The sequence below is a fragment of the Hydra vulgaris genome, chromosome 13, assembly GCF_038396675.1.
Source record: "Hydra vulgaris chromosome 13, alternate assembly HydraT2T_AEP".
NCBI lineage: Eukaryota > Metazoa > Cnidaria > Hydrozoa > Anthoathecata > Hydridae > Hydra > Hydra vulgaris.
In genome coordinates this window covers 45,411,984-45,427,527 of record NC_088932.1, presented here as the reverse complement: position 1 = coordinate 45,427,527, position 15,544 = coordinate 45,411,984, and the positions used below count along the sequence as shown (strand labels likewise).

Here is a 15,544-nt window from a genome sequence, read left to right as displayed (position 1 = left end):
TAATGTTAATTAAATGTTAATTAAAAACTAACTTTTATTATAAGCTCAAATATGATTATAAATATTATTAAAATGAATATAAATTAATAATTACTACAATATATATCTTCTTTAGCGTATTTAGGTTTTAGAATGTATTACTTGTGTTCTTAATATGATACTTATTATAGTACTGCGCGTAAAATACTAAGCGTTTTATAACAAATCTTTTTTTTTGTTGAAAAAAAAAAAGAAAAAAAAGCAGCATTTAGTCAAAAGGGACTTAGTTTGATTGTAGTAATAATATAATAATAAATTTTATGTTGTAATCTAAAAATAATAATAAAGTAATACACTTGCAAGCTATTATGCAATTCTTTAATTATCATTAAAAGTGTCAATATTAGTTGTTCTAAGCGTAAGCTACATTCAAAAGCTGAAGATGACGTAATCTAACACCATTTTATCGTATGAATGTACCTTTTTTTTGATTTTGTTTCTTTCTATATACAAAAAAGTATAAACAAATAAAATAGTAACTTTTATAGTTTATATAAAATTAATAAATATATTATTACGTTTTTATACTATAACTTATAGTTTTATAAGTAAATTTATAAAAGTATAATCAAAGTTTATATACAAATAAAATATAGTTTTAATGTAATTAAAAAAATTAGTACTAATAACATCTATTACGATTTATAAAAGAAAAATTGCGTTCATCTCAGAAATAGCGTCACGTTGATTACGTCATTTTATATTTACTACGCGTGAACTATTTTGATATTTTGTTAATTATTCGATATTTAACTAATTGTTTGTTGTTTTATATTCTATTATAACGTAATAGAAAAAAGCAACAAATAAATAGTCAAAATCATATATTTACCTGTTAATAAATTCAAAATTGAATAAGAAAAATAGAAAAGATTCGTTTTTCAACCACTTGCATCAAAATATTGTCGAAAACGGACTTGAAAAATGTTTTGGTCAATTCAGTTATTAAAAATATTTAAATGAACAAATTTATTAGATTAGTAAAAAAAAAGATATAAATAATTTTCTTTATGTGATAATCCAGTGAACTATAAATTCGAAGTCGGCATCTATGCGAAAGCACCTGCACATAGCTAGATTAATACATAAATACTTAAGTTAAATGTTCAAACTATATCTTGTAATTAAAACTATATCAAAATTACTATACACAATATAAAAACCTTAAATAAATAGAAATAAATAACTAAATTTATTTATTTTTTTAGCGTGTTAGATAATTATGTATAAAAAAAATAAAAAAAATAAAAAAAAAAGATTCAGAGTAAACTTTTAAAAATAAAAAAAAGAATGTTTCGAATCTATGTGGATACAAATAGACTTAAAAAAAATAAAAACAATCAATGGAAACAAAGAAATAAAAAGTTTACTGTAATTACACGTAAGATCTAAAATGAATAACCAAAAGAAAAAAGCGGCTTCACAACTTACTGTTGAAATTTTAAAAAATAGTCGGGCTAAAGCTGTCTTAACAGTGATAGATTTTTCATCGCTTTTGTTCGTCAAAGGCGACTTTTAGTAGCGGGGCTGTGAAACGTTTTAGAAAACGCTATGCGAACCGAATAATCGATTCTAAGTTTTAAAACGAATAAAATGTTGCATCCGCTTCAGAAATTGCTTAAGTTACGACTTGCAGTTGATCAAGTCAGAAACTTTATTTTGACGAAGGACACAATTTCTTAGTAAGTAATCTTGAATATTTGATATTTGTGATATTAGCAATTGTTTATAAATATTTATTGACAAAACAGTATAAGTAATGCTTTTTTCAGAAAATCTTCTGAAATACCAAGTACAAAAAATAAAAGTTAGAAATTACAATTATGTAAATTAAAATGCAATGAAATGCTCTTAAATAATCTCGATAATTGTTGTTTGACAGTTTATAATGTAATTCGGAGTTGGTGATTAGATTTGAATTGCTCTGATTAGAGTAAGAAAAAATTGAATAAACAAAGCAAGTTTAGAACGAGCATTTACAACTGAAATACCTAAAAAAAAAAGGTTGCATTTCTACAAAGAAACTAACAAAAAAATTGTTGAGAAAATGACAGAGATTTTAGAAACAACATTTTGCACAATATCTAGTTGCTTCACGTTGACCAACTAATATGCTATACGGAAAGCGTATAAAAAATTCGGATCATTACAAAAACAATACGCTGCAATTATTTACAGTTTCGCAACAAGTAAAGTACACAAATTAACTATAGTCAATAAAGTTTATGTTATACTCTATTACGATAATCTAAGACAATTTAAGAAGACTCATGTCGACGTTTTCATAATTTTATAAAAATATATTCTAAATCAGATATAAAATATTTTACATCATAGTTTTTAGTTTTAGAAAGATTAAAGGGATCGTCAATTAAATTGCATCACGCTCTAGGGGTGAGAGGGGTAAGGGGTCGGATATGTTAGTGGTTTTGTGACGATTCATACGGTACTTGTTACTAAAGTCCCAGGAAAAAAAGTTCTATAGAATTTCTAAAAACTTTTGGAACATATGGTCTATAGAAAATCTATAGAATTCTATAAAATGTCTATAGAATGTCTATTATTTTCTATAGAAATTGCTATAAAACTTTATTTTCTATAAAATAAAAAGTAGAAAAAAAAGTTCTATTGGAATTTCTATAGAAATTAACAGAGATTCTATAGAAATTTTATAGAATTCTATAGAATTTCTGTAGACCATATGTTCCAAAAGTTTATAGAAATTCTATAAAACTTTTTTTCCTGGGGTGTTGCAATGTTGTTGGAGGGGGGGTAAAAACAGTCGAAAAATGCGTGACGTAATTTATTAACAACCCCAAAAAAAAACAAGTTCTTTAAAAAGGTGCAAAGAGTTTTTTTGATTCAAATCAAGTAGAAAAAATTTGAAAAAGAATTTAAATTTATGGTGTGTTATTTATTAAATTATTGGTTTTTATTGTTAAAAAATATAGGCTCTCTGTTAATAGCGTAGCCTTTTTAGTTTTTATTAATAGCATAATATAAAAACAATTAACAGGCATGTTTAGATGCAACTGGCATGACGATTAGTGACGTGGCAAGTGGGTTGGAGTCTTTCCCTCCTTCCTTAAAACGTGCCATGAGGACCCCAAAATTTTTCCACTAGGTAGTGTTGAAAAAAAAAACTCCTCAAATTTTGGAAAAGGGACTCTAAATTTCCTAATGAGCTCTTTTTTAAATTGCATTTGATGATAATTAATGACAGATAACAGTGGGTTATCATTAAATGAATGGTCATTAAGCACGCTCAATTAATCATTGCTAACTGTCTTAAACGTAAAGCCAAAGCTTTTTTTTTTTTTTTTAGTCATTAAATTTTTGTGTAAGATAGAAACTATAATAAAAAGAATAAGAACTAAAGTACGATTTTATATTCAAATCTTTGAATCTTAAGTCCACATCTAAGTATGAAAAACAATTTGCTTCAGCACAAAATTATTTTTTTCATTAGGTTTTTGCCAAAATTCTAATTTTTCAAATAAATATTATCAGAAACTAATATGTTAACTACAGATTATTATATAAGTTACAGTTGTGGTTTTGTTCGAGTTTATTTTTTAATTTTTAAAAGAAAAAAAAAACATTAAAAAAAGTAGTATATTCTGAGCGTGCCTTATATTCCATTAGCGTCTAATGTATTCTTAGATGTTAAAGCAACATAAAAAAAAAATCTTTTTCGCACTAGTATATGTTAGATGGTTTTCTAAATAATTTATTTGTCTTGACAGTCATTTTTTTTTTTTTTTTTAACAACAAATATATCTAAAAAAAGTACGCTTATATTATTTAAAACAGCACAGTCTTAAAAATCAGCAAAGTTTTATTCAAACAAGACTTTTTTAAAAACAATATATACTTGTGAGTGTGTGTGCGTGTATTTTCTTTTGAAACCTACCTGACACTATAATTTAGGTGGGTTTCAAAAGACAATAAACGCACCAAAAAACAATATATACGCCTGAAGCAAATCATCTTTAATCCTTATTCTTTCTTTTAATCTGGTTAACCATTTAAGCTTGTAACCTTTTTACCTGTATAATTGGTTTATTTTTATTAGCGAATAAATTATATTTACACAGCCATTTTCAGTGGTTAGAGTATTGAACTTCAGAATCCATAAAATTGTTGTCTAGATTGTGCTTTATGATATTATAATGAGAATCTTATCATTACCTTTAATTTTATTTGAACATAGATTTACTATAATGTATTAAATTTGTTTAAGGTGAATTTATTCATTTGTCAAAAATTAAAATGTAAAAATTAAGGTAAATTGCTTGAGAGTTTTTGGAATAATAGAACAGAAGTATAGTTTTTGGTTTTTAATTTTTTTTTTTTTTTTCAGCTAAAATAAAATATTCTTTGTTTGCTGATTTCAAAAGCTCACTTCGATTTAACATAGGAATGAGAAAGATGCCCAGACTTTCACCAGGTGATTTGTTTAGAACATTTTTTTTTTTTTTTTTTTTTTGTAATTATTTATTTTGCCGTTTAAAAATGTTTGCAATTACATTGCAAATACATTTATATAAACTATTGGCTGGAGTAAGAAGAAGGCGTATTCAGCCTTATCGCCGAGCCAAATTTAAAAAAAATAATAGCAATAAATTCTACATTACCGTAACGTAAAAATGTATATAAAATAACAAATAGAAATGAAAACTGAAAATAACTAATACAATTAGAAATAAAAAATTGTTTTATTTTTTATTTTTTTTTATTTTAAGAAGTGTTGAAAACAATTGCTAAAATGTTTAACAAAATATTAATAAAAAATAAAAAGTCAAAAAAATAAAATTTCTTGAGGATAAAAGACAATAAGAAATGAAATTTCATAATTAATATAATCACTAGATAAATTATTAACATCATCAGTGATATTTTATATATATTTTTTTTTATTTTAAATAATTTGTATTAATTTATATTAATCACTGATACAATTAAATCTATTTTTTATATGATTGTTTTTAGTTTAAAATAAACATTTAAAGTTGGATATATCCATGAATAATAATAATCGTTTTGATTCGTCCTTAAATTGCTCTAATGTAGTCTGTTTATTGTTAACAATATCTGGAAACTTTTTCCACAGATTAGGTCCGCGGTATTTAATTGAATAGGAAGTTAATTTTAATTTATATTTTGGAACAATAAAATTGTTATATGAAAACTTTGTTGAGTATTTATGGTTAATTTTATTAAAATAAGATTGAAATATTTTTGGAGATAATCCATTTTTTGTTTTAAACATAAATAATAAAACTTGGTGTAAATTAAGTTTATACACATTTAAAACACCATTGCAATATTTTTTGAGATTTTTTTTTCATTACTATTTATATGTGAATACCACTGTAAGTTTTCATCCAATTTTACTCCTAAAAAATTTATGAATGATTCTCTTTTAATAAAAGTGTTATTAATTTTAAGATCTGGTAATTTAAGAGTAATATTTTCAGATTTACTTACTTTATGAAAAAGTATATATTTTGTTTTAACCGTATTTAGTGAAAGTTTATTACTTTCAAACAGCTCACTAACTTTACATAGCTGTTCGTTAACCATTATAAAAAGTGATTTAACATCTCTGTGAGAAAAAAAAAAGATTAGAATCATCAGCAAACAAAATCAGGTCTAAAAGATTTGTTGATAAGTATAAGTCGTTTATGTACAACAGGAATAAAAGGGGTCCTAAGATAGATCCCTGAGAAACCCCGCAAGTTATGGAGTATGGAATTGTATTTGTTTGATCATAGTATAAAAATTGCTTTCTGTTTGTAAGATAATCTTTTAACCAAAGTAAGTTTTTATTTTTCCCTCCGTAGTTTTCGAGTTTTGTTATTAGAATATAGTGATTTACGGTATCAAAAGCTTTGGACAGATCAATGAAAACTCCTAATGTAAAACAGTCATTATCTAGGCGTTAGATATTTAATTGGAAACTTCAACTACTGCGTGTTCAGTAGAATGTTTATTTTTAAGGCCAAATTGTTTGCAATACAACATATCATTCTCAGTTAGATGATTATAAAGTCTGTGATACATTATTCTCTCTAGCAATTTTGAGAAACATGGTAATATTGATATAGGCCTGTCATTTAAAATATTTGACTTATCTCCAGATTTAAAAATTCGGGTAATACGGGCGATTTTTAACTTATCAGGAACAATACCTGATTTTAATGTGAGATTGAAAATGTGAAATAAAGAAGGTTTAATGACGTCAAATACTGATTTTACAATTTCGACACTAATTTTATCAAAACCTTCACTTTTTGTACTTTTGAGACTGCTAAAAGCAGTTCTCAACTCACTCAATTTTAAATCAGTTTCTTCCATAAATTTATCATAAGTTTTTAAGTATGAATCGAATGATATGGAATTATTAGGAATTTTAGTTTATAATTATTTTTTCCAATTAAATCCTTTATTACATTCCATATTTTTTTAGTGTTTCCTTTGGTTTTTTCTAATAACTGAGCGTAATAAAGTTTTTTTGAGTATTTTTTGGTTTTTTCAAATATATTATTATAATTTTTGTAAATTATTTCATTTTTATAAAATTTTTTTTTAAGATATTTTATATATAATTTTTCTTTCTTTTTTGAGGATTTTAGTAAACCTTCAGTAAACCTAAATATATATATATATATATATATATATATATATATATATATATATATATATATATATATATATATATATATATATATATATATATATATATATATATATATATATATATATATATATATATATCTGTGTGTGTGTGTGTGTGTGTAAAGATGCCATTTTTGTGTAATATAAGCATGCTTAAATTACCCAGTGTTTTTCATTGAAATTACCAAGTTTAAAATCCTAAAATAACAGTGTCTTTAATTGCTTTTTTGAATAAAAACAAAACATAGTAAAAAATTTTAATATTTTAACAATACGAAACATTTTTCTGTAATTTAAATTCAAAAAAATTGAATTTTATATCGTTCAAAGCTTTGATTTATTAAAATTGAAAAAATAACGAACTAATTTTTTTTTTTTTTTTGCGGAAAACATAGTAGTACTGTTTCAGCAAAAAAGTGGCCTAAAATTTGATCTTTTAATGATAAGTTTGGTTAATAACGAATCGTTATATTCCAAAAATTAGTTCTAATTGTCAGGTTGGTATTTTTTTTCCTAATGTTATATTTTTGAGCTAGTTTAAAGTACTCATATTAACAAGGGCCTGGGTAATATGAGCACTTTTGCTACTTTTTTAAAATCTCTATGCTTTTAAGAAAAAATTTTGGGTGCCTAAATATTTATGTGGATCATGAGTAGGGATCCCTAAAAATTGTTTGTTCACAAAAATTTTGGATCCAGCATAACTATTTTTGAAAACATTCCAATTTTCGCTGAAGATGCTCAAATTACCCTAATCTACCCTATATATATATATAAATTATGTTAGTGTATTCTACAAACAGAGTGCTCAATGTTCTTAGAGAACAGAGCAATAATATATTACAAATAATTATATTATGTTATAAATAAATATATATTAGATCAATAATATAATATAAATATATATATATATATATTTATATATATATATATACACATATATATATATATATATATATATATATATATATATATATATATATATATATATATATATGTATATATATATATATATATATATATATATATATATATATATATATATGTATATATATATATATATATATATATATATATATATATATATATATTATATATATATATTTATATATATATATACATATATATATATATATATTTATATATTATATGTATTTAAATATATATTTTTTTCTTCTTAACTGAACAATAGTTTTATAATACTTTCATAATGTCTAAATTGCTTTACTGTTACCTTTTTATATGTCAATGCTTTAAATGCACCCATTTTTCATTAATCTAATTTTTTCATTTTAAGTATTTCTTTACTTTGATAACCACTTGCTTAATCACCTATTATTAAAGTTACTTTTTCTTCTTTTTTTTACTTACATTATCAATAAGTTTTTGTTTATTTTTTTGCCATTTAAAAAAATAAGGCAGAGAACCAACTTTTCAGATAGGGCAGGGGGGTTGAATTTGCGTTTTGTGATTTTTATTACAATTCCATCAAATGAAGTCAATTTATTAACAAGTAAGAGCAGTCAACTTAATTTAGCAGTTTTCATATTGGTTCAAAACATTTTTGAAGATTTACTCAAAGAGGTATACTAGGCTGGAGGAAGAAAGAAGCCGAAAATTGTTTAAAATTGTGATACAGTCTTAGTAGTATAGTTATTCCAGCGCACAGTGGGCCAGGTGGTGTACGAAAGCAAAAAAAAAAAAAATATATTCCAAAAATTACAACATTATATACTACTTCATAGCTTAAACATTCAGCTTTTATAAAATGTATACATTTTTGTATAATTATCATAACGTGTGCTTTTAAGCTGCAGAATGTTAAGGTTTTTTTATTATGAACTTTTTTGTTACTAATTTACTATTAAGCATAAAAAAGTTGTTAGTATTAAAACGTCTCTTTTTATTGCATAATTAAATAAAATCAATTATAAGCTTTTAAATAAGCTATTGCAACGCTACTTTGCAGGTAAGTTATGTCAAATGAGACATATATGAAGTACTTTTTTAGTTAAAATTACACTTATATAATCAAATAGCTTTGCGGTTCAAGGTGGTCTATTAGTTTAATACTTGAAACACATTGTTTAATATGCACATTATCAATATAAATTTGGTTTATTATCAGGGGGGGGACTGAGGCTTGAATTCGGCCCGGGAAATTTACATTTGTCCGGCCCACATCAAAGAAAAAAAAAGTAAAGAAAGGAGTTATAAATTGATAAAACCGGAGAAAATATTCGAGTTCTAATTAGATAAATTTTGAGGAAAAAAATTTGACCGACCTGATTTTTCGGCCCAAATTCATACTGGCCTACCGGGATTTCTCCCGGTGCTTCCTGGGGCCAGCCACCAATGTTTATTATCAACCATGTCCGCTTTGTCTCTAATAGTGATTTTTACAAGTTAAATGACGTATACAATTTTTTGTGGCGAAAACATTATATATACTTTAATCTAAATGGTTATGTAATAATTGGGTCTCAGTGAGACTAGATTAGTGTTAAAAAATTTATTTTAACGATTATATATCATTAAATATTTAAACGGTTTTGTAAATGTGTACATGTAATTTATATTTTTATATAGAGTAGTTAAAACATGAAATATATTGATAACTTGTTCATATATAATACAAGAAAACTTGAAGTTAACTAATCATAATAGTTTGGATGCAGTTGTAAACGGCATGAGCTTAACTGCAAATAATGACTTGTCTACTTTAATAAAGTTTCTTCGACAAATGCATATATGCAAAAGCTCTAATATTTGTTTCAAAGAACATAAAAAATAATGGCTAAAAAATGATCTGGTTCTTCCAACTGCTTTTATTGATTTATTATTAATTAGACACACGCTAATTAATAAATAGCTGTGTATCTAATTTTTCAAATGCATAAAATAATTTTCAATTTGACAGTAAAATTAATATTTATGACATTTAAAACACTTTAGTGTTTCAAGAAAGTCACTTAAGCTAGTAATTATACAAAAGGAACGGTTGCCATGTAATTCATGAGTCACTACCAAATAAAAAACTACTTTTGTAGTATAAAAAGTGTTCAATGTGGTATTTATGGGAGTAATTGAATAAATATTTTAGAAGTTATTACTTTTGTCCAGTTGATATTTATTATGGTTAATAAAATTTGTTGATTCTAAGCAATTTAAGTATCCATAGCAACCCAAAATTAAAACTAATGTCACCATTAAAACTGCAATCCTTAAATTAGTAAACAGTGCAAAAATTGATCCTTAAAACTTTTTTATCTGACGAGTTATTAGTTTTGTCTAGTAAAAGTGAATTCTGGCCCACTGAGCAATGCTTTGATTGCTTATAACGTTTTAAAACATATCATCGAATAGTCTTTTTAAAAAGTGGAATGTGATTGGTTAATTTAAAATTATGATAACTAAGTGATATTTAATTGAAAATTTTGTTATTACTAAGATAGTTCATTAAAAAATGATGTATTTTTACTTTGTTTTCTCACCAGCTATATTATAACCTAACTATAGTTTTTAAATGATTTTGAAATTAAATTCGAAGCAAAAAAAGTAATAATAAACATTTTTAAAACTTTTTAATAAGAATATTTAAAAATAATTTTTGTTTATTAGACAACAATATTTTTTTATTAGACAACAAAGACTGCTCAGATTCAGCAAACGAAGAAGACGGTTTCAACCACAGAAGTTTTAAAGTAAAAAATATAACTGAAAGTGAAGATGAATCAGATGGGTGTTTGAAACAAAAACGTCATCGAACACGATTTAATCCATCACAACTAAATGAACTTGAACGATACTTTAACAAAACGCATTACCCAGATATATTTGTAAGAGAAGAACTAGCGCTGCGGATTGGTTTAACTGAATCACGAGTACAAGTGAGTTTGTCATATATCCATTTTATATTATTTATTTATGTATACAGTTTATATATATATATATATATATATATATATATATATATATATATATATATATATAAACTTAGTAATAAATAGTTTAAAATTCTAGGTTTGGTTTCAAAATAGAAGAGCAAAATGGAAAAAACGCAAGAAATCATTTGGCTCTATGCAAAACTGTGAACTATTTCAGCCCTATTATGCTCGTTCAACAACGCCATATAATATACCCACTTTGGAACAAGTTTGGTCTCCAGATCTCGAAGAAGTTCAAATAAACCAATCAAATTTTTCGGACACTCAATGCTACATAAATAAAAATAACTCACTGTCAAATACAGTTTTAAATGAACTTTATCATGAGACTAGATATGTAGGAAGACATGATCTCGGCGACTGGTCACAGTTACGTAATACATTTAACGACGCTGTACCAGAAACTAATTATATATTTAGATAAACTTTCTATTTTTCTTAAATTTTAGATAACTATACTTTTCTATGATTTACTATTATTATTATAATTATTTTGATATTTAAACAAATGTAAATAAATTCAATTTTTGTTACATAGTATTTATAATATATATGTTTAATGTTTTATTATTCATAAAAGTATTTATAAGAGGTCATGTTTCATTTAAATTCAAAAGAAAAAGTTTTGAAAATTATTAAGAAAAAAAAAAAAATAATAATAAAAATACATAACGTGTTTGAATGTTATAAATTTGCTAAAGTAAATGTGTTTAACAGGTAGATTATGCCTAAATATCAAATCAATTTTTACTTGTTTTTGGATAATGCTATTTTTTGTCCCCTATATAAACTAAGTAGATTTCAATCTACACTAAGCAGTTCTCTAAAGCAAAATTATAAAACAGCAAGTTTTTTCAGGACATGGAAGGGCAGAAAATCCATAGAAGTTTGTCTTATCGATAAACTTAGTGAGTTAGATAAACATTTTAAATTTAACTCACCAAAAATGCGTTTTGATGAATCAAATGTTGAAAACCAAAAATAGTAGGCTCAGCGTGCAATAGTGTACTGCTATAACATTTCTGGATTAATTGACCATATCCTTGAAAAACATGAACTTTCCCCAAATGAGTATATGATGAAAATAATAATTGACGGCGGTGCACAGCGGGTCAGTGACTGGACAAAAGTATAAAAACCAAAATTAGAATTTTGATGTCTTAATGGTTTCAAACCATTATAAAGATATTATAAAACAATTTAAAACCATTTATATACACTTAAAGTTTTAATGAATATACTAATATTGTTGTTGAAGTAGACGCGAATGTAAATTATAAAAAAAAATTATAAAGAGAAAAATGTTGTTTAAAAAATCGATGGAAATAAATAACATTTACATAAAATATTGCGCTTTGTAAAATATTATATTATAACTCTATATATTATCTAGATTTTAAAAGTTGTTAGACAAAAATTGGTAAGTAACTAACATATTTATAGCAATTTTAAATATGCCTAATATGTTATATTTTAAACTTTAACTTTTGCTTTTAATTGACAATAAATTTTTTTTATTGCTCCATCTTGTTTTTATACTTAGATATTTTAAAGCTTAAATATGTTTGCTTTAATAATTTCATAAATCTGGCTGCCACTAGGCGCCACTTTGGTTTTCTTTTACGTTTGAACTCTTTTACCTAACAACAAAATCTGTAATTGCGCTCAAAAATTTTATTTGCACAAAATTTTAAAAAACGCGGAAAACATATAATACGGTCTTACTCATGCTAAACGTATTACTGAACAATAATGTATATATATATAAAACTATAAATTTAAATTAGGATGTATATCCTAATTTAAATTTATAGTTATCCTAATTTAAATTATAGTTATCCTAATTTAAATTAATATGTATATCCTAATTTAAATTTTGTTATTATTACTTTAGCGCTTGTCAAACCAAATGGATTTAATGATCTATTTTGGTTGGTTTGTGGCTACTCATTTGAGATGTTGAAATGCAGTTTTTATTAAGGCTTAATGCGTGCCACTAGAAGTAATATTCACTAATTTATTTGACTCGAAAGTCTGTCAATACGTGAAAAAGAAGACAGTATACTTGTATACGACTTTATTAAAGAACAAGATTTGGAGTTTTAAAGTTTGAGAGTCAATTTCGTTTATTTATTTTGATTGTGGTAAGAGATGGATTCAAAGTAAACTAACCAGTGCAAAGTTTATTAGAAAGAATTGAGCTTGGCTTGAAAATGATTTTAACACCACATTAATGAAGGATAGTCAAAATAAACAACTCGGCAGACCTACATTATCATTTCAAGAATCATCATTTAAAACAAAGAAAAGTTGCAATTTTGTCGGCTTCAAATTCTTGTGAGTTATTGTTTGCTAAGCTTGTACAACTTGTAGAATACATTGTCAAAGATTTTTGATGATTGTGAATGCATGGGAACAATATAACCATACAAATTTTAAGAAATCTGTAGACGCTCGTAAAATCTGCTAATTAGAAAAACTAATTAATTAAGCTAGAATACAATTTTTTTCTACAGGAAAACAAGTTTATCTAGCAACATGTAATAGCACGTGTAACAACACTAGTTAATCATATTTAACTTAAATAAGTTTTGCTTTCACGAGCAAGGATCTCATAATAAAACAGGTGGTAAATAGTGTACATAGTACAAATAAAACTTTTGCAACTAATAAAAGTTAGTTGCTGCTAAGCAAAATTAGGTATCCATAGCAACTAAATAAAAAATATATTCACGTTTTTAAAAAGCGCGACCTCATATTGGAACTTACGTAAAATTTGGTAAACATAGCACTCGTAAAAATATATGCAAATATCAAAACTAGATTTTTGCTATCCGAAAAAAATAACACCTTCATAAAAAGCGGTGACATTATATTATTACTCATCCTAATTTTAGTCAATACAGCCCTAATATTAAATTAGTTATGAATTTTGTCCAGTAAAAGTGAATTCTGGGCCACTGTGCGGTGGAGGCATTTTAAAATTCTGCGTGAACATAATTAATTGCCGCGATTGCTATTTTTAAGGAACCTGTTCTCAATCTTTTCAAGATTCTGGTGTGAAAAAACTCATAATTTTGGCTATTGTTCGATCTGAAAATGAATTTTATGTAAACTTAAAACAAGTTTTAGATATGCTTGCTCTTTAAAAATTGCTTTTAGAGCAGCTGTAGACATAAAATTATTCAACTACATAAATGTAATTGCAAATTATTTAAGGAATATATAAAGAATACGAAAAATAAGTAGCAACTGAAAGAGTTTTTTTATGAAAAATGTAACATTTTTTTAAGCTTGCATTACATTGTGCTCATGGTTCAAAGAATCTGTTAAATTTAATATATATATATATATATATATATATATATATATATATATATATATATATATATTAAATTTAACATATATATATATATATATATATATATTAAATTTAACATATACATATATACATATATATATATATATATATATTATATATATATATATATATATATATATATATATATATATATATATATACATTACGTCTGCTATTTTCTGACTTAAGTTTAGCGTAACTTTAAATCATCTAATAATATTTAAAAATGGCGTTTTTATTATTATAAAAGGTTTCAGATTTTGTTTGTTATTGCCAATAAAATATAATTTTATCTTAATTTTATATTGCTATACGTTAAGTTATTTATTTAAATAATACAACTATGGTTTTTTTTTAACAACAACAACAATAGTATATTTACCAAAACTTTAGATGTACTACATAAACTTGTCTTTTAAAACTTGTCTTTTAAAACTTGTTTTCACCTTAAATTTAAGGTTATAAAAATATACACACAATCTATATAATGGATGGTTCACTCTCTCATAGCCTAGCTAAAACAAGGAGAGCGACTATAGTACGGATATATCATATAGTTTTGTAGTATGCCAATAACTTATTAAATAAGTTAAGTTAACTTAATAACTAGTTATTGTCATACATCAAAACTATATGACGTATCCATACTATATTAACTTATGGTTGTATCTATGCTATACTATCTATACTATATTATACAAAAATATATACAATAATATTATTGAAGTATATACTTTAACTTGCAAAACTAGTATAAAGAGAGAGAGAGTCTCTCTCTCTCTCTCTCACTCTCTCTGTGTGAGAGAGAAAATATTTGTGCTAATATAGATACAATATTCACTAAAATATGTAATCAATTCATTAGTTTTTCAAATATCTATTTTTTTTATTTATAAATGAGAACAAGACTATTTCAAAATACAATAAAATTTGATAAATAATTTCAAAATACAATAAAATATTACAAAATACAAACTTAATTTGAATAATGTTTTTCGATAATTTCAATTATTCAAAGGTATTAACAATGTTAAGATTATTTTGAATAATAATGCTCTGTTTTTAATTATTTCAATTATCAGGAGATATTATTAATATCTATGGATAATTTAAACTATTAAAAAAAAGAGCATAGTTTTTTAAAGCCTAATTTCTTGGTAAATAATATTGTTATTTGCAAATAATAAACATCTTCTGTAATAGTTTAAATTGTTTTGGTAGATCTTTTTTTTTGTATTTCTATATGAAATCTCATTGTTGTAGTTTGTTATTGCAAAGAGCAGAAATTCCATAAAAGGTTCCTTGATCCACCAGTTAGTCCAAATGGAGTGATAGTGCTTTTCACAAATCAGTAGAATTATTTCAGTAGAATCTGTTGCTGTTGAAAATAATATTACCAGGGCCGTACCAACGGCGGGGCCGCCCGGGACGCGGCCTGAGAGGCCAAATTTGGGAGGGCTGCTGTTGATAAGAAAATTGATTAAAATTCTGCTTCTTGACACAAACTCCTAAATAT

General features: G+C 24.7%; 1 protein-coding gene across 1 annotated transcript; it reads left to right on the top strand.

Moving 5' to 3' along the window:
• Positions 1 to 1,532: 1,532 nt before the first annotated feature.
• Positions 1,533 to 11,259, top strand: LOC100214371 (homeobox protein ARX). The gene is made up of 4 exons (XM_065815515.1): positions 1,533 to 1,721; positions 4,403 to 4,489; positions 10,363 to 10,610; positions 10,744 to 11,259. Exons 2-4 carry the CDS (start codon positions 4,462 to 4,464, stop codon positions 11,089 to 11,091), a joined length of 624 nt encoding a protein of 207 aa, XP_065671587.1. The 5' UTR covers positions 1,533 to 1,721; positions 4,403 to 4,461; the 3' UTR covers positions 11,092 to 11,259.
• Positions 11,260 to 15,544: the final 4,285 nt, after the last annotated feature.